Here is a 20,024-nt window from a genome sequence, read left to right on the forward strand (position 1 = left end):
TTTAAGTTGGAAGATTCGTCAATGGGTAAATGTAAAAGTTGTGATGATACTGTCATTGCATTGAAGAATAAAGAGTACTTTTGTTTTGGATGCAATGCCAAATCTGTGACCTGTAAATCAGGATTAAAGATAATTTTAAAAACACAAGATATAGTAATGAAGAATGAAGAGCTATGGATAACTTGTCAACATGATATTATTGCCAAAATGTTGGGTGAGTCCGAAGATTATTTAATTGAATTGAATATTAATAATAGGAATAAGTTTATTGAACATTTAGATGAATTAAAATCAGAGATTGTTTCGTTTAGAATTAGTATTAAAATAAACACAAATAACACAAAGAAAAATGTAAGTATCTCAGCATTAGAAATAAATAAAATCGATAAAAAACAATGCAAGTTAATTGATTCTTTACATAAATAAATGTGATTATAATAACTGATATATATTTTTTTTATATATATTTCTTTTTATATTTTTTTTATATACATTTATCAAAAATGATAGCTTTTTTTTACTTAACATATTTTTTTTTCAACTAACCACCAGAGAAACAGAGATGCTCAATGCTGAACTCAATAGCCTAGATCTAGGAAAGTGGTCACTCAGTTCACGCGGGTGTGATTTCATTACGTCAGACATTACGTCAGACCACAACTGATCATGCTATATAAAACCTTACACCACTCAGTTCACACGGGTGTGATTTTATTAATAACATCCACTTTCTGGCAGCAGTATTCAAAACTTAACTGAAACTGTGTAAACTTACAAACAAACAAACAGACTGAACCATCGACCACCATCGGAAACTGTGTCGTCTTCCCCTGTTGCACCTGAGTGCCATCACCTAGTGACAGACAGGTAATAAGGGTTGCCATGACAACTAGGGATGGGTATCGATTTTTGTGAATCCGGTACCGGTACCGGTTCTGCTTATCGATGGTTGTCTGCTTATCGATGGGTGGTTGTCATTGACAACCACCCATCACCCATCACTGACTGACTGATTGACATGACGTCATCATATAAGAAGGACTCATCATTTCATCATTAATTCGTTCAAATAAATAAAACAAAATAAACAAAAAGCATTTTGGTTCCAACACAGATTTTTATAAAGCAGGGAAGAAACTCATGTATTATAACGTGCCGTTTGGAGGTGGGGTCACCATGTGTCCTGGGCGATTCTTTGCCATCAACGAGATGAAGCAGTTCATTTTCCTCATGTTGATATACTTAATAAAAAGCCAGATGAGGAGATACCTGATTTTGACATCAAAGACCCCAGGAAGAGTAGCTGCTGTGACTCTAATGGGGATCTAATAAATAAATCAAAAATTAAATCAAAATTGATTGCTGTACTGGCCTTTCTTATAACGGTAATCTGTCTTTTGATAAACACAACATAATAAACTTGTATAAATAAAATTATTAACTTATTAACTACTGCCAGTTAATAAGACTGTGTGCCTTTCTACATCGTTCAAAGGTATGTTTGTTTAGCACCTGGAGATTTTTTTAGATGCGAGTGCTTATCCAGAGTCTTCTGCAGTTCAAGAAATTAGGAGTGAGCGCATTCTTTCTTCCTTTACTGGTTTATATTATATTATTTATCATTGTGGTTTTTAATAGGCTATTATTTAATTGTCTGTTTTATCAATTCCAAATTTGTGCTGCTAATTTCTTTTCTTTTTTTAAAAAAAACAATGGCCTTTCATCCATATAATCTCACCAACATGTTCTTGTCTTCCATGATATGAGATTGCACTATGGAACTAGATTCGATGTTAACTTCAGGGGTAATCCCAGAGAATGTATTGGCTACATCGTCGTATGACGATGAAGAACATGAGGACTACAAAGGGTTAAGGTTAGCTTGTAGTTAACTATATATCATGGTGTGAAAAGACAATAACATGGCTGAAGCCAACCAAACATGAACTTGGTGCCAGAAGAATAGAGACTAGACTAATAGAGGACTCTGGGTGCACGCCTTATGTTGCGTTCACACGGGGCAGATTAAACGATGCAGTCTACCATTCATTGTCAATGGATGCCAGCGACATGACGTGGCAAAGGCGCAAAGATGCATGTAGCTGCTCCAAATCAACTCACAATACGTTTTTGCATCGTTTCATCTGCCCGTGTGAACGCACCAATAGTCTCTTAATGGGTGCATCCCATAGTCTCTTAACAGCAAGCATCCTCGATGTCCACATGGTTTGGCTTATAGAGATGTAGCAGGAGGCCACCATTAGCTCTGTTCTTCTAATATTATAAATAAAAATGAGACAATTTAATTCAATCAATTAATATGTGCTATTCACAGAGAACAAGGCCCACTAAAATGTTAAACACTAAAATGTTAAAATAACAAGATTGTTTCAGTTCAATTACCCTTCCCTTTTCTTTCTACTCTTTCTACTCTCCTCCACCCCTCTGTCCCGTCTAACTCCTCCATTCACAGCCTCATCCGGATGCCCACCCCCCTTTGCAGACCCACTTCCTTGCCCAATAATAATAGAATAACAGGATTTCACTGTTCAAAATGAGTGTGCATGTACTCTGATGGCCTATGGACTATTATGGTGTTTGCACAGCAGCTCTGAGGGGAAAGTACTGGGTCATTAAGCAGTACACATTATTCTGTTTCAATCATTCCCTGAAACAGAACACCTGTTAAACGTGCAATGACGTGTAAAGGGTCTAACCAACCAAGGAGCACTTGTCTTGCCCAGGTAAACATTGTTTCCTCTTTAGAGATGTCAGACACTCAGCTATGTTGTAGTCCCAACAGTCATGAAAAACACTCTGTCCTATTTCGAATCCAACATTTTCATATACAAACATGGTCACTGTACACTTTGTAAACCGACAGATCTTCCATTTATACAAAGTCAACACAGACCATATTCCAAGAACAAATTCTGTTTTGAAATTCAACATCATTTTGACATTCAATTATTTGATTAATGGGGACAGGTCACAAACGTAGGCTTACAGTAATTTATTCTCTGTCATACAGTGACAGGTGTTAGACACAGAAAATTGCTGATCTACAAGCCCACGACACGTCACAGATGTGACACGTCGTAAACTTGTAGATATGCTATTTTTGGTCGTATGGTGAAGTATAAACAGGGGTTTAGAACAACTCACAAAATTAGGTGTCACAATGGTCTAGTCTAGTCAGTTGCCTCTAGGAATTTGTTGACTGGAAGTCTGAGACAGTTGGGCCTCTGGACTAGCATGAGAGACACAGTCAGCCTATGATAAGGATGGTGTAGCCATGGTGCTGCTGATCTCAGCAGTCTCCGGCCAGGTTTTCCTGTCCAACTGCGTAACTGTGGAATTTCTCTTCTCCCCGCCATCTGCATGGGGGCAGGCAGGGCACCTCTGCCCACCATGCACGCTCCGGAGGCTTAGCACGTCAGCCTGCCCTGAGCAAACTCCCCCGGCAGTGGATGTTCTGACTGACCCGACCCTCAGTCACACTCAAATTCACATCAGCAACTAAACCTCTGGGGCTCTCCACCCAAAAAATGGTGTGGGCTTGATAAAAAAAGGCCATGTTTGGATAAGAGCATGACAGAAGGGGTTTACAGAGTGGGTTCACATGCACCCAGTGTAACACACATAGCCTGCCTATGCACCTAATCTCTCTGACAATTCCTGTATCCATGCCTGCCCCCTCTGAATGTATAACAGAAAATGCACACATGTGTTAAACCTCACCTCACCCATGCTAAACAATCACCCCAGTCTTTCCCAGGAACAAGTCTAGTGGTACACATTACTACACAGTAAAATCATCAGGTTAATTTATCCATTTGTAAATCTGAGATTGTGCCGTTTTACTTTGGCTATTCGAAAATAGCTGATCTACAACCTCACAACGGATAATATTGCGATGCATTGAGCTTGTAGTTGTGCTATTTTATTAACAAATTGAAAGAAGAAGAAGAAGAAGAAGAAGAAGAAGAAGAAAAAGTCTGAAAACAAATTCAGACGTCAAGTGGTTACATTTATACATTAACAGTAATGATTTGACTGTGCAGTCTGTAGACTGGCCGCATGATGGAGAAAGTATCTCACACCTCCCCAGACAGAGCTATGAGCTGGACTATTGTAAGTCTGATTCAGTGGCTGAGTCAATGTGAGAGCTGAATGAACACTTTTTAGACAGATGCTGCATAGAGCTACAGTACAGAGACTGTACTCCATGACCTCAGCACCCACCTGTCTGCCTACACTTCCCATAAACATCCCAGACTCATCCTGTTGCCAAATCTTTGTCCCTGCTTAGGTCTTATGTGATCAAAAATAGTGATACAACCACGCACACTCATGTTTGGCATAAACATTTCCATTGTGAATTGAATTGAATTTACCTTGGATGTCTTGCACAACCAAATTGTATTTCCTTGACTATGCTGAATACATAATTAGATTTCAATTAATTTGATCCATTATGTGTAGTCGTCCTCAAAAGGCAAAGGTTATTGGCAGCTATAACTGGGTGACTGAAAAATATGTCACTGTAAGCAGTCGACTTTTTGTACATCTCATCAAATTGGAGATATTCCATGTTAATAGTTATTCTAAACAGAAGTTTTAGACAGACTATAAAGACACGTCAGAAATTCCTAGACACAACACTAAAATATGCAGTGTACAAATGGAACCAAGTTTCAATGTTTGCAGTGCACACATGGAGTCAGGAGCGCAGATTGTTTTCCAGTCATTCTGGTTAAGTCAAATAGCATAACGTTAGGTACCCTGGTGAAAAATGTCAAACACTGTGTAGCCCTTTCATGCTCTCTCCTCCATTTCCGAGAGACGTAATGCATTAAGTGGTACCATTTCATGCATTTCTCTGAGATGTGCAGTTTTATTTAGATCATTTTAGAAAAGTGCCATAGACAGCCTGTTAAATGTGAGTGAAAAGTGGAATGACATCATTGTATAAAATGTTTGTACAAATATAGTCAGTGATGCTTAATTCCCATCATTAAATTATGAGAGAAAATGAATAAGGCTTTAGTCTTCAATGGCATTCAGGTCTCAAAACATTACGTCAAACTTTATTATAAAATGCAACCGTATAAAATTAAGTACAACTTACAAACATTATTTATACATAATCAGCATATTGTTGAACATTATGCTTTAGCAGTACATGGCTAGTCTATAAAATAATGCACAGAATCTTACATACAGAAAGAAAAGTGTATGTGGGAGTACATGCATGTACACGCAGTATTGATTCTCATAATGGTTAATGGTACTTACTCTGAGCACTGTAGCCCAAATGTTACCAACCATGAGCAAGCACCGACTCAGTCATACTGTGAAAGTCAATATTAAGGTCTGTATTAACCCTGCAGGTCTCCGGCTAATCTAACCATGTATGGCCATGCATAGTTTAAAACATGCTAGAACCAAATGTCTTAAAATTAGGATAGCTCAACTCAACTAGGATAACTCAGCCTGGTTCAACCAAGGTGACGTTAACTACACATACATACAACATACATACAGTACATACAGTACATACATACATACATACATACATACATACATACATACATACATACATACATACATACATACATACATACATACATACATACATACATACATACGTACTTACGCACGCACACACGCACGCACGCACGCACGCACGCACGCACGCACGCGCGCACGCGTGCACGCGCACACGCACACACACACACACACACACACACACACACACACACACACATATACATACACATACATACAGCAGTCATTATTAATTTCCTGCTAACAGCATACAGTATATACTATTAGCAGGAAATGATGAATGATTGCTCACTGAAGTTCTGATCAAATGTTTACACTGAAGAACATATTGACTGCATGTGCCGAGCTTGGGCATGCAGGTATATGGTAGAAAATGTTCCTCACCAGCCAAGTTAGCTTCTGTGGAACATACAATAGAATAGCGTGTAAGTAATCATATGTTGCTCTGTCACACAATGTATGCTTTTGAGCCTCATTATAAAGAGCTTCACACTTGTGTCTGACTTACACAGTGATCCTGCAGTTTCTCGCTTGAACGTAGGTCCCAGTGTACCTGATGTCACATCGCACCACATTGTTGGAGAAATCTGACTCCTGGACAAGTTGAGAGGGGTTCACTGTCACCTGGGATCGAAATAGAAAGAGAGAGAGAGAGAGAGAGAGAGAGAGAGAGAGAGAGAGAGAGAGAGAGAGAGAGAGAGAGACTGGATTTTATTCTGTCTCATACAGCATGTGTCTTTGAAGCAGCTAGCCTTTTGAGTCTTTTGACATTTTCCTTACAAAGCTTATCAGTATGTTATTAATGATGATATTGTCTCCCACTGTACCCCATTACAGTCCTACCTTGAGAACATAGTTTCCTGGTGGCACATCTGTAATATCAATCCACTGGCAGTCAATGTTTGCATGATATATATCATAGCAACCCGGACCAAGCCCCTGACAGAAATACACATGCATGCAAATGTTATACGATTAATTAATTGATTGTTTATTTATTAATATTGTTTCATATCATACATCAAATGGACACTGGCAGAGGCATCAGGCAGACCAACCTGTGTGTGAGTAGTGCAGGCAAATCGCCGTCGTATCCCTGGGTCACAGGAAGTGTCTTCCAGACAGAAGCTGGCTTTATGCCCCTCTGCCACCTTCCTGCCAGTAAGGATATCCAGCAGGTCATAGTTACTGAAGGCCTCCATGCTGTGGTAGTGTCTGAGGTGAGAGGAGACTGGTCAGTCTGTCTGGCATACAGTATGAAAGACAGATGAACCCTTAAGGTTCCATTTGTACACTCTGAGTTAAATTAGCACTTTATTTGACTTAACGTGGCAACCCAACTCTGGTACTTAAAAGAAAAGACTATAAAGCCAAAACCACACCAAAGGGTCGCGTCGGGACAAAACATTTTCTAACGTTTTTTTTTAAATGGTTAAACCATACCAATGCAACTCAGTGAGTTGCAATGAGTTGCATTGGTGTGGTTGACCTTAAAAACTGTTTTGTTCTGACCCGACCCTTTGGTGTGGTTTGAGCTTAAGAACTATTCACAAGACCTTTCCATATACTGCCTCTTGTGCACCATATCAATTGCAACACATTCATATTCATACAGCATGCATACAGGTGATGGCAGGCTGCAGTGTAGTGGTGATGGTGACTGGACTCACTGATGACAGCTGTGCCATTCCCACTCATGTCTGGGTTTCACCGGGAGGAAGTCTGCTGTTCCCTGGTTCTTTACCCTCTGGGGGAAACGGAGCAGAATCCTGTAGTCAAGGTCCCCCACACTGTGATGGTTCGCAGACCTCCAAGAGAGAAGAGGGGACAATAAGACAGCTGAGTCTACCCTGTCCAACTGTATAGTGTTTTTTTCCACATTTACTTAAGGGATCTACAGTCTTTCATTTAGAGACATTCTACTTGGCAGAGTGGCTGTTCAGACCAGCGCAGTAAATCCAGTTTGGTACCTTTAGGTCAGGATATTTTCAACACAAGTCATAAGGGTATTGTTACTGTTATTTATATACTGTATGTTTAATTGCTCACATAAAAACAACCAAACAGTGCAGTAAAAGAATGACAGATGAAAGAGAAAAATAGATGATAGCAAAATTGTGGCCATATATTGAACAAGAGTAACAAAACAATGATATTGTTTTGTGTTTTATAGGTCTATTGTTTGCATATTAACCATCATTATTATTTCACTGATTTGCAAAGGTTCTGTAAGTGATCGTTTATATGAAAACAAAACGTTTCTCTCTTGACTGGATGAATGGTGTCACGACCTGAACATTTATATTTATAACACTAATGAAAATATCACAACTATCAATGTGAATAATGCATAGCACCATATGGAGTTATACCTGGATAGACAATTCTCCTCAGCAGCACAGCGTAGGGCATACATCTGCACTCTCTGGATGTAAGATGCAGCTTGGATATAATAAGGATCAGGAACCAGATCTGGGAGACCTGAAGAACACAATGGATCCACTATTGTTTAGACTCAGAGAGAAGTGTATAGTAAAGGAGAATATTCCAATTTCTAATGTTGAAAATTGATATCTTTCCATTTTAAATCTTTCACTCTGCTATAGGCCTACCATTGTGGAAGAGCCTGGTGCCATAGCCCGTTCCGGGTGGATTACGCGCAGGTGCCCTGTTCCTGCCGCCTGGAGGGTACACATTATAGAAAACAGAGTTCCTGTGATTGTTGATCTGTGCATCGCGGATATCATCGTTTATTGTTCCGTCCGCTGTCCTTGTCACTTCGGGGGGTGGGCGAGGAAAATCCGTCTCCACGGCGTTATTGGACACGGGGGAAACATTTGACGACGGTATGGGTCTGGTAACTCTGGTTAAAGAATGCGCTCTGTGAACACCCCGAGAGTCCCCTAAACTAGAAGGCTGGTGAATGCGTCGGATGGTACCGGTGTCCCTAATTACATTACCGACCCACGGAGCCGTGGCAGGTGGCTGAGCTGTGGATTCGAGGCGATGCTCTATTCGCAGACGAGTGTCCCGACTGCGCGCAAAGTCTGATGATCCTACCGATGATGACGCGGCGACCTGTTGCGGTGGAGCCGTCGGACCAACGTCCCCCGTGATGGGGCTTTGTCCTCCTCTCGGGACCCCGCTGCCCGAAAACTCCTGGATGGCGGCAAGTGTGCGCGCGGTGGTATTAAATGAGGGTTGGCGTAAACGGTGCGCTCCCGCTCCGGGGTATCCAGCAGTAACCACAATGTTGTTCCTCGTGGGCGCCATGCGCGGTTGAGGCTGACTTCGTGCGCCCGTGGCGAGCAAATACTGACCAGCATCTGCACCGAGAAATGAAGCGTCCAGACGGTCCAGTTGACGGCGCGCGTTTACTATTTGAGAAGGAGCCCCGGTTCTCTCCTCCTCTCCCACAGATCTGGTCCTGGAGGACCTGCTCACTACAACAGGTTGCTGTCGGTTCCTTTTTGTCGACAAGAAGACCTGGGGATGCCCTTTGGCTTGAGCAGGTGCGCGGTACTCAGTCCCCGTGCTCAGTAAATGATACACCCGGCCGTTATTCTCCCACTGAATTCTCTGTCTCCACGGTCCAATACGTTTGCGTGCGTGGTGTTGTCCGGTGCCAAAATGTGCCAGAATTAGAAGGAGAAGGTAAATGGACGCTAAAGCAAACTTCTCCATGTCTAAACGTCTTGTTTGGTGTCTTTATTCGAAGATCCCCGACATTGAGACATTAGCTGCGTGTCCTGCTTGTAAGTTGTAGGGCTGGGCTGCTGGCTATTTGATTTGGACACTTCTTGGAAAATATGGGTGATGTTTCAGGTGGTGTTTTGGACACACTCTTGATTCCGTCACGCAGCGTCGCCACGGTGAATATTTGTGTTGAGACGTCTCGGTGTTTGACTGTTTGTTTGTCCACGCATGCATCACAGACTGCAGAGGTCTAGGACTTTTTCCATCACATTTTCTTCATTTAGCCTTTACCATTTGGCCACTAATTGTAACCTTTGTGAATGTATTCTTCTGGGCTGCATGGGGTGACTTTTCAATTAAGTTTTTAACGAATAAATTATATGATCATATAATTTATTCATTCATGCATGCTCGAGCATGCCATGAATGAATGAATGAATGAATGAATTCGCTGGTAAAATCCAACCCAACACAAAGTTGCAGGTTTACTTGAAGCCCTTCCATTTGAGCCATATAACACACATACTTGTTGAATTCAACACTTCTCTGATCCTAATCCAAATGGGTTTCATATATTTGCTTTGAAATCCAGGCCAGTTATTCAGTGGAGTATAGAATGGAATGAATCTTATAACAAAATATATTAATATCAGCCTATATGAGGACAGGTGGCAGCAGGCTTTGCAACACATTTTGTTTTGCCTAAACGGCAAATACCAAACTTAAAAATGCTCTTTGGATTAGTGCCTTAGGATAAGCCGCCCCTTATTTTTGGTTGTTTATTTTATTATAATTAATTCCTAGATTTCCTACTCGAGTTCACAATTAGCTATAGTTCATGCATGGGATTACAAGTTAAATATAGTTAAAAAGATACAAGTTCTTTTGAAGTGATGTGCTGCTTGCCCCTTTCTTTTTTCTTTTTCTTTGTTTTTGTTTTTATTGTATTGTGCTTTTGATTTATACCTTTCTAGTTTGTTCTACTTTATTTGTATACATTTATGACACATCTTCATGTGAAAACCTAAAAAATCAATAAAACAGTATTATTCATGTTCATGCATAAGTGTATTTCATTTTGTCATATTATTTTAGGTATAATGTTAGTCTTTTTTATTAAATATAATCACTGTGTTCTTTGCCTGCCTGCACTGCGCCACAAGGGGGCATTACACTCCAGTGAACATCCCGTATTGATGCAGGACCTCTATGCCTTAGGGGCGACTTGTCCATAGCCTTCTCTGGTCCATAGCCTTCTACTGCTTCTACGATTCTGCCCTGCAGTATAAGGCTATGGGACTTTCGGTTTTAAATCTCAAAATCGAAATCAGACCAGCCTCTCCTCTCTTGTGGAAATCTCACAAACGTTTGACCTACTCACCAATACAAAGACGGGTTGTGTCAATAGAAAGCCTACTTTCCTTAGTGGACGCACTCTGAGCCCCCCACCACACATATAAACGGTACCTTTTGGCCAAAAAGGGTACTTTTAGTTACTCCAATGCGCCCTCTACCGATATTGCCCAGAGAACTGCCTCATAGAGAATATTTTTCCTCCGGTGAAAAAAATCCCTTTCTGGCCAAAAAGTACCGTTTATACGTGTGGTGGGGGGCTCAGAGTGCGTCCACTAAGGAAAGTAGGCTTTCTAATGACACAACCCGCCTTTGTTTTGGTGAGTAGCAAAAACGTTCTTTTAAAATACGCTAAAGAGGAGAGGCTGGTCTGATTTCAATTTGAGATTTAAAACCGAAAGTCCCATAGCCTTATACTGCAGGGCAGAATCATATTAGCAGTAGAAGGCTATGGACCATGCAGAGCTAGGGGCGACTCACACCTTTCGATCTAGCATACAATATTGATGCATGCTAGATGTAAAGAAAGGGTTTGTTTACATTTTGCCCCAATGCATTTCCAATGGATGTCACATGGTTTGACACAACATTTGTGTTGTATGGCTTTCGGCTGTGTTTCGACTGACCCCCACCCCCTCATACAACACAAATGTTGTGTCAAACCATGTGACTCCCATTGGAAATGCATTGTGAGCTTGCATCAGTCAATACGTCTCATGCATCAGCTATACATCAATCTGTTGCGAAGGTGTGAAAGTCAGGCCTTAGACACCTAGGGTAGCTCATTAGCTTCATTAATGATGCTCAGTGACAAGGTAGGTTTGTTTCCCTGCCCACATCCCTGTTTTTGTCTACAGGCAGGTGTTTGGGTGAATTTCACCCGGTTTAGAGGGTATAATAATAATAATAATAATAATAATAATAATAATAATAATAATAATAATAATAATAATAATAATAATAATAATAATAATAATAATAATAATAATCATCATCATCATCATCATCATCATCATAATCATAATCATAATCTTTTCATAAAACATTTTCCTCACATGTTCTAGGAATGGGTGGACCAAAGGAGAAGTTCCCATGAACTGCTTCCAAGCCAAGAAAGAAATACCATGGAGCAGATGGTTATATCAGAGTTGTGATTTAGGCTCAAACCATTAGAAATATGTCATTTGTTTTTAAAATGATGTAGACTAGAAGTGGGTCTGGGTGAGGAATGTGTGATTGCTGGGAAATGTCTCGCCCTGTCCTTGTATTGCCCGCCATTTAGCCTCTGCCACAGTGCCACAGTACTGTGTTTTGTGGTTGCTGGCAGGCGTACGTGTGGATAGTCATGGTAGCCTCTAGCTGCCTGCTGGTCCCGAGTGTGAGGGCACAATGCCAGCTATATGCTGCAGAGTACAATGGTGTGTTACAGCATCTTCTATGGCTTCTATGGCTGATGGCCCATATACAGTATACGGTATAGGTATACACTCCTCCCCTGACACTGTAAGAATCTCAGCTAAATATACTCACACACCCTGCCTATGTTCACACAAGCACAGTCTTTCGACAGTGTTGGAGTCTGAGCACATGTGTGTGAACAAGTGGGGGAAAGGGCGTGTGGCCATTTGAAAATAGCCGATCTAAAAGCTCACAATGCTTGTAGATCAAAAGATTTTTATACATTTCATTTGAAAACTTGAAATGGGACATTCTGCACAACGAGTAGGCTACTTTTACTTTTGGTACTTTAAGTACAATTTGAAACCAATAATTTTGTACTTTTACGCAAGTAAAATTTGAACAGTGGACTTTTAGACAGTATTGATACTGTGAATACTTTTTCCAGCATAGCCGGGGAGCCACAGGCCCAAACGCTCAAGGAATAGAGATTAACCTGTGATGTCATGACATACTTTTTATTTGTGTTTTTTCTATTCACTTGGTCATTAAGGTCTACAGAATGAGAGGTCTGCTCTGCCGGAAAGTTATGGCCATTTCTGTATACAAAACCATAGACGACCAATATGAGGTAACATTTTCCAAATTTCATCATACTTTAAGTCGCATGTGACATGTCAAACTAGGGGGTTTTCATGATTCTGAATACATTCCAAGCATTAGTTTGCACGAAAAACACTCCTTGGCCTAATTTCGACCATAGCCACAATGTGGTGACCTCATCACATTTTATGAGGAGTTTTTCGTGCAAAAATGCTTGGAATTAATTTAGAATGTTGGTAAATAAAAACGTCTGGGTTTCCGAGGCTACCAAAAGGTTGACGGTTTGATTCCCCGGACGGGCAGGAAAAATCTGGGTCAGGAAGTAATTGGTCAACTCATCACTCACCCAACACCGCATAAATGCCCTTGAGCAAGGCAATAAACCCCTAACTGCTCCAGTGGAGCTGTTTAGTGGCCAACAGTATAAGACTGTGGTACTGGTCACCTCCCAGGTTTTAATGTGTGTGTCTGTCTGTGTGTTTCTATGTGCAGGGCGTTGCTGAAAATGAGCACTTGTGCTCAGCTACTACCCTGGGTAAATAAAGGAAAAAGAAAAAAAGTGTATTTTATCGATTCTGACATTTTCAATCTCGGAATCGATAAAATACATCTATATGAGACTCTAAATCTTAGGCTAATGTTAAGTATGTCATATCTAATAATTGTCATTGTCATATACTGAGTTGTATTCCAAATATGTATTAAATACATCTATGAGAATCATAGAAGTTCACTGTTCTACTCGTGGCTTACTGAACAAGGATGTTACATAGGCTAGGTCACTTCAGTTACACTGAAATGATCAGCTGAATTCCCTTTACTGGTGTGCCTTCTGTTCTCTCAAATTTTCCTCCATCTATGACGAATTCCCCAGATAGAGCAATCATTCATTGCTGAGTGGTAAATTAAGCCTTATTAAAGCTCTGCTGGATTGGAATCCTGTAACATATAGGACACGCTCCAGTCACTGGCTCATACTAAAGGTCCCAAATCTAAACACAGAGGGGGGGAAAACAGCCTTTTGTTTTAGTGCCCCAACCACGTGGAATGACCTACAGCTTAAATTAAAGATCTGTTTCCCATAACATACGGTCAATTTAAATCTTTGATTGCAGACTTACCCCCAAGTGTCTGCAAGTGTTTTTTAAACATAGCCTACGTGCTACGTCACGCGTTGAGGAAATGTTACTGTTGCTTTGAAATATTGTATTATGTGTATCTCGACGACACTACAAATGAGGATGACCTCAATGTCTTTCGAGAATAAATAAAGGTTTGAAAGATGAATGAAAAAAGATTATATCATCAGGAAGGCTCACATGCACATCTGACTACTTCTGTTATTGATCAAGCAATCTGGGAACCCATTGGCAAAACAAAGGAAAGCGCCCTCTTTTCACTCTGTCTCGAGAGACTATAAAGTGAACCAGTATAGGCCTAGATACTTGACCTCACATGCCCTCTCATTATTTATAATAGCCGGATACTAAAAGACCTGAAAATAATACAATTTGGGGTTAAAAAAAAAAAGAAAACCATATCTCCCTGTCTGAATGTCACTTTCACGGGACTAGCAATACACCCCAAGTAGTTTTCCATCCCATGATCCCTGCCCTGGTATCAGTTGGATTTAGAAAGAGACATGCGACAGGTGACAGCCTGGGATTCTGTCTGGCTCGTGATTGGTGTGTTACGTGGGAGCCTGTCTGCAACCTGATTGGCCAGTGGCCACAGTGAAAAAGGACAGAACTCGGAAGAACAGATCTACAAGCTATCGTCGCACCGCATTGCGGCGCGTCGATAGCTTGTAGATCTGTTCTTTTTGGTACGCGACACCGTCGTACGTAGGACTCATACCGCCCCGGGGGGCGGGGTATAAGGACGTGACGTAAAGCAAGCCGAATCAGATATAAATTTCAGGCGGCTTGTGGTTTGTTGTGAATGGCGCTTCAGATAGGAGGCATCTGCTTCTGATACACAAATACTATATTTGTAGTTGTACTTATTCGCGTCGCGTTTCGCTTCTACTGGATTATTGTTTTCATCGTTATCCTTTCATTGACTTCATTTTCTTTCTTTTTTTTGCTGTTTTCTAAACTGAACGCATCTCAAGAAGAACTGAATGAAAATGAAGTACATTATAGGAATTGGCGGGTAAGTTGTAAAAAGACCGTAAAAGCAGTCTTAAAGATTGTTTAGATTTCAAATAAGGCTCGGTTTGTCTACAAAGTAACATAATTTATAGACGAAATGGTCTCTGGTGATTTAGGATTTGGAAACCCAAACAAACGTGGTGCCAGGTGGCAATATTATCTGTGACTAAAACCTGATCATTTAAAAAGGTAATTGTAATCTAATCTTAAACCAACACCATTTACGTTTTTATCAGCCAGCCTGTGAACTATGGTGCTCTTTAGTGCTCTAGACGACCGGGGTTTATGTATTATCATTACATGTAATATCCTGGCTGGTTGAGAGCGGGACATTTGAAATGACAGCGCGGAAGTCTTATCAGAAGTGGAGGGAGACTTTGTTTCGGGGATAACGGGGGTGAAATACTATATGGTAATGGTTGTAGTCCGTCTTGAACGGAGTAACATTAATTATCATTTCATAAAATGCGTTCTTTGATTCTTTTGTGGAGTTTAAACGAATCGAATACACAGGACCCGTCTCCAATGGAAGCAAGCCATAGTGCTTTCTTTGGTTTAAGTTTAATCCTTTTACTATCCTTTTGTAACTGTACTTTCTGTGCTTTTTTTTGCCAAACTGTTAATACATGTTTAATCAAAAGCAGTCCACATAACACATTATTATTATAGCCGAATCTTCAAAATACATCCTGTGTGCGTGCTCATTGCTCACACAGTCTCTCTCGCGCGCCCAGCGCCCCCCCCCCCGCCACACGGTCAGACACAAGTGTAGCTGGAAAGATAATCTGTGCTTTTTTACTTTTGTCTTCAGAGTGACTAATGGTGGTAAAACCACGTTGACAGATAAGCTGATCAAGACGTTGCCCAAGTGTTGTGTTGTGCACCAAGATGACTTTTTCAAGGTAAGTGTCAGAGCCGAGCTGGCATTATTGTGGTCTTTTTTTTAGTTAGCCTCCAATAATTGTTGTTTGCATGTGAGAAAGGTAATGACTGTGTGCTGGGCACTACCAACCCCCTTGCCTTTCTGCTATCACACTGACCTTGATGTTTATGTATGTATGGAATATGCATGCATGCTGTTTCTTTACCAATACTGTCCCCTCTTTTACTTGACACAGCAGTCATGTGTTTTGTTTTCACATGAGCCCCTCTCTTGACCTTTCCGCATACAGCTGAGCGTAGTAGTGAATAGTGATTGCAATGCTTAGTCATTTCTTGGCTAGCTAATTTGACATGCTTTTTCGAACGCAGCAAAGCCTAATCAATTTAATGTGCAATAAAAGTTCTGGAATTTACAGTAAAAAAAAAACATGACAATTCTTGGCAAATATCAAGGTAGAGGAAGAACATCCGCACACCAGTTTGTAGAGCTCTGAGACTTACTTTATTTTAAGGCAACAATTAAATGCAACGTTTCGACCGACTAGGTCTTCATCAATATGCATATTTGCCTGATGAAGACCTAGTCGGTCGAAACGTTGCATTTAATTGTTGCCTTAAAATAAAGTAAGTCTCGGAGCTCTACAAACCGGTGTGCGGATGTTCTTCCTTGATGATTGCCTTGATGCCTGACATCCAGCACCTGGCCTGAATATAGGCATTGAGATGTGCACACAATCTTCTCTGTGAACAATTCTTGGCAAATAACTTTCACTTGTTTGAGCTTTTAACTGACTGCACTCTCATTTTGTAAGTGGCAGCATTCACTCTTTCGTGCATGCTCTACTTGTGGCTGTGCTATGTGTGCATTTCGCTTTGCTGTTGGCGTGTTGAATGGTCTTAAAGTGTTCGGCTGTGAGGTTGCAGCAATGTTTTATTGGTGACTGTTATTTCAGAAACCCGATCAGATAGATGTCGGGGAGGACGGCTTTAGACAGTGGGATGGTAAGACTGGATTTCACCATAGGAGACGCTAGCTCATTGTTTTTACATGCATATATATATATATCTACATGCATATATAACTGTCCCCTTTTTTAGTTTAATTATATAAGTGTAAAATATAAACTTACATTCATCATTTCAATCATAATATTACCCTCACACAAGTATTCTTTGAACATAACCACCCCAAATACACTTCTTTGAACATAACCATGCCAAATACACTTAGTTGGCCATAGTTGCATTGTGGCTTTGTTTCTAAGTTTATTTTTTTTTCTTCTCTTGCCGACCCATCCCGCTTCCCCTCCCCCTATACAGTGATCACCGCCCTAGACATGGAGGCAATGACCAACACGCTTAATGGCTGGATTGAGAACCCAGTGAAGTTTGCCCGCTCCCATGGTGTCAACCTGTCTCCTGTCTCCAGCGTGGGCAACCCTGATGAGGACATCCACATCTTGATTGTTGAGGGCTTTCTGCTCTACAACTACCCGTAAGTTCATTTAATTCACCAGTTAAAACTTGATACGTGTACAAGGCCAACTGATAAATATCTGCTGCACATTGTAAAATTTTACTCGGAACAGAATAGTGTACCCTTACGTTTCCATTTGTTCAGTCTTTGGACTTAAATTAACACTAAGGAGAGAAATTCCATCTAGCTTGAACTGGTGCAGTAAAAGCCCTTTTTAACACTCGTTTTTATGGTGTGTTTTTATTGTTTTACAAGAGTATTGGAGAGAGATGGGACAGCTAGAATAATAGACATTCAACACTGGGAATCATACCCGCAATGTTACAGCGCTGGTAACTGGTCTAGCTATCTGGCTGAGAAGCAGTTCACTCAGTCCTCTTGTTGTTTGCAGAGATGTACATATTGGGGACTGTACTTGTAGAAAAAAAAAGATCATCTACCTATAGAGGGTATGTGTGTGTGTGTGTGTGAGTGAGACATCATAATACCCGGCCGGAAGTTATACGGGAACGCATACTGAGTGGCAAAAAAATACTTTCTGGCCTTGACAGCCCATACACTCAAACAGAAATGTCCTATCTGATTGCATTAAACAACGTTAAACTCACCTTGCCACTCGATTGCCACTCACTTTATGCATGCGCATGCCCTCTACTACTAGTACGTAAAATAATGCCTTATCTCTGTTGAAATGATTCTGCCCCATCACTTTTGTGCATTTCCTCCCCTACCACGGTGCAGTTCGGTGAATGGAAGCAGGTTGCCTTGAGATTAGAACTAATGCAGAGAAACTCGTGACAACAAACCTATGGGGAGGGTGCTACTGGGTCACGTGGCATCTTGTTACATTCCCTACTACTAACTACAACATGCACACAAACATTTGGCCCCATAATGCAGTGCTGGGCAGGTCCTGCAGTGACAGATAAGCATTTCTGTCAGAGCTGTGTGTGACTCCTTTCACGCTGTTTCACAAATTGTATATGTCATACATTTTTCAGTTGTGAGATTTTATTTTTGCTTTAATCCACAATCTACATAGTGAGCTTCAATGCATCACGAGCCACAGAAGTACACTGAGGACAATTGATGTGATCATAACCTTGTTGACCTTATGTGTCCCTTCTCTGCAGCCCTCTGATGGATGTGTACAACAAGTGCTACTATATCTCCATTCCCTACGAGGAGTGCAAGAGCAGGAGAAGGTACGGATATTGAACAGCATTTAAGCCTGTTGATGGAGTTCATCAGAAGCATCATACTTGTCACTTGAATTTTGCATTTGTCACATAATCTGGCACAAAAATAATGCTGTTTGGAACCTCTAGGTCTAGGATATCATGGTTGTATAATGTTTTATATAGCCTCTTCTTCAATGGGGTTTTGTGTATAGAAACGGTGTGGCTCAGTACAACAGCCACATTTATTTGATATATATATATATTTTTTTTAATTACAATTAATTGAAAGCATTTAATTTCATTGTTGTTGTGAACTGCTAGGTACTATAGCTGCTAGATGGCATTGTGCTGGTAGAACTGCATTTTTTTTTGCCAGCAATGTAATTTATAGACAAAAGGTATCCTTCCTCCAAGTAGTACTGCTTGTCAGGGTGTAAATTGCAGACTTACCTGTATCACCAAAGAGGGGGAAATCTGTCATTTAATTATGAAAAATGACGGAACCAATTTGGATCTTGGAACCAAAAGAAATCCAGTGCTGTTAGTTATACTGTATCGTCTTTTTCAGTAAAAGACAGTACACCGTGCCAGACCCTCCCGGCCTCTTTGATGGCCATGTGTGGCCCATGTACCTGAAACACCGGAAGCAGATGGAGGATAGCTGTTTAAGTATCGGTATGTGCATTGATCTGTTCTTCTATGGGAAATGTCTTCCATCGGGGTTCACATAATGTAATGTAGCAGAACACATTTCTGTTACTCAACATATTCTTTATATTTGGGATATATTCCCAAACACTTGTATGGGGGTCCCTGGCACAAAATATTTATAGGGGTCCGTGGCCTTTATATAAAATTTGGGGGTCGTTGAACATGATAAGGTTTGTGAACCTCTGATCTAACTGACTTTCATGTTTCCACCTCCTAACAAGTAACCTTTCCGTGTGTGTATTACAGAATACCTGGACGGTTTGAAATCGAAAGAGGAGATCTACAATCAAGTGTATGAGGACATTCAGAACACACTGCTAAATCGCTTATAGGTGAGGCAACTCGTACTACAATAATGCTTACTTTCAATATGTTAGTAGTAGTACTTGCAATCTATTGCTCAGATGGCATTTGACTAATATATATATATTTTTTCCATTTCTTGCAGCAGGAGCAGCTGTCTTCAATCCTGTATAGATTTGTACATAGCAACTAGGACATCTTTTTGTACCCATTTTCTTTCTTTTTTATACTTTGTTGTAAATAGGTAACTTATAATGTGTTTTTTGTCACCTTCAGTTGGCTTGTGTCCTGTTTTTGTGAGGATTGTTGAATAACGTAACTTAACAGACTAGTGCTCGGACCATGATTGTTACTGTCATACATCTGAAAATAAACACATATCTGCTGTTGGGCACACTTGATCAAGAATCCTTTGCGTCTTTGTTTTCTGTTATAAAGTTTGTAGTAGTATAACATTGACTATTGCATGGTTCCCAAACATTCTGGAAAACCCAGTATTTGTATGCAGATCTGTACAGTGTACACCCATAAGTTCCTCTGATACACTTTATAGTATCTTAAATGCAGTTTAAGGGGGTATTAGCTTCAATTACTGGCACCTTTGACCTCTTGGAAGTTCTGCAGCTGCCAAGCAGTCAGTGAGTTACTTTGGTTAAAGAATGGGTCTGTGTGTAGTATGTACTTGCAGACAGTACA

The 20,024-nt window shown here is 40.6% G+C and overlaps 2 protein-coding genes across 2 annotated transcripts; one reads left to right on the top strand and one right to left on the bottom strand.

The window, feature by feature from the left end:
• Window positions 1–5,857: 5,857 nt before the first annotated feature.
• loxl5a (lysyl oxidase-like 5a) lies at window positions 5,858–9,255 on the bottom strand (the record flags this gene model as incomplete). The annotated part of the gene is made up of 7 exons (XM_079505415.1): window positions 5,858–5,970; window positions 6,080–6,195; window positions 6,415–6,510; window positions 6,630–6,786; window positions 7,242–7,379; window positions 7,944–8,052; window positions 8,184–9,255. The coding sequence occupies 7 exons, from the start codon at window positions 9,253–9,255 to the stop codon at window positions 5,964–5,966; spliced, it is 1,695 nt and encodes a 564-aa protein (XP_079361541.1). The 3' UTR covers window positions 5,858–5,963.
• A 5,285-nt stretch (window positions 9,256–14,540) lies between these two features.
• Window positions 14,541–19,736, top strand: mibp (muscle-specific beta 1 integrin binding protein). The gene is made up of 8 exons (XM_079505044.1): window positions 14,541–14,775; window positions 15,586–15,676; window positions 16,610–16,658; window positions 16,977–17,151; window positions 18,267–18,338; window positions 18,883–18,989; window positions 19,272–19,357; window positions 19,474–19,736. Exons 1-7 carry the CDS (start codon window positions 14,744–14,746, stop codon window positions 19,355–19,357), a joined length of 612 nt encoding a protein of 203 aa, XP_079361170.1. The 5' UTR covers window positions 14,541–14,743; the 3' UTR covers window positions 19,474–19,736.
• The last annotated feature ends 288 nt before the right edge of the window (window positions 19,737–20,024 follow it).

This window comes from Electrona antarctica, assembly GCF_951216825.1.
Source record: "Electrona antarctica genome assembly, chromosome: 7".
In the NCBI taxonomy this organism is placed as follows: domain Eukaryota; kingdom Metazoa; phylum Chordata; class Actinopteri; order Myctophiformes; family Myctophidae; genus Electrona; species Electrona antarctica.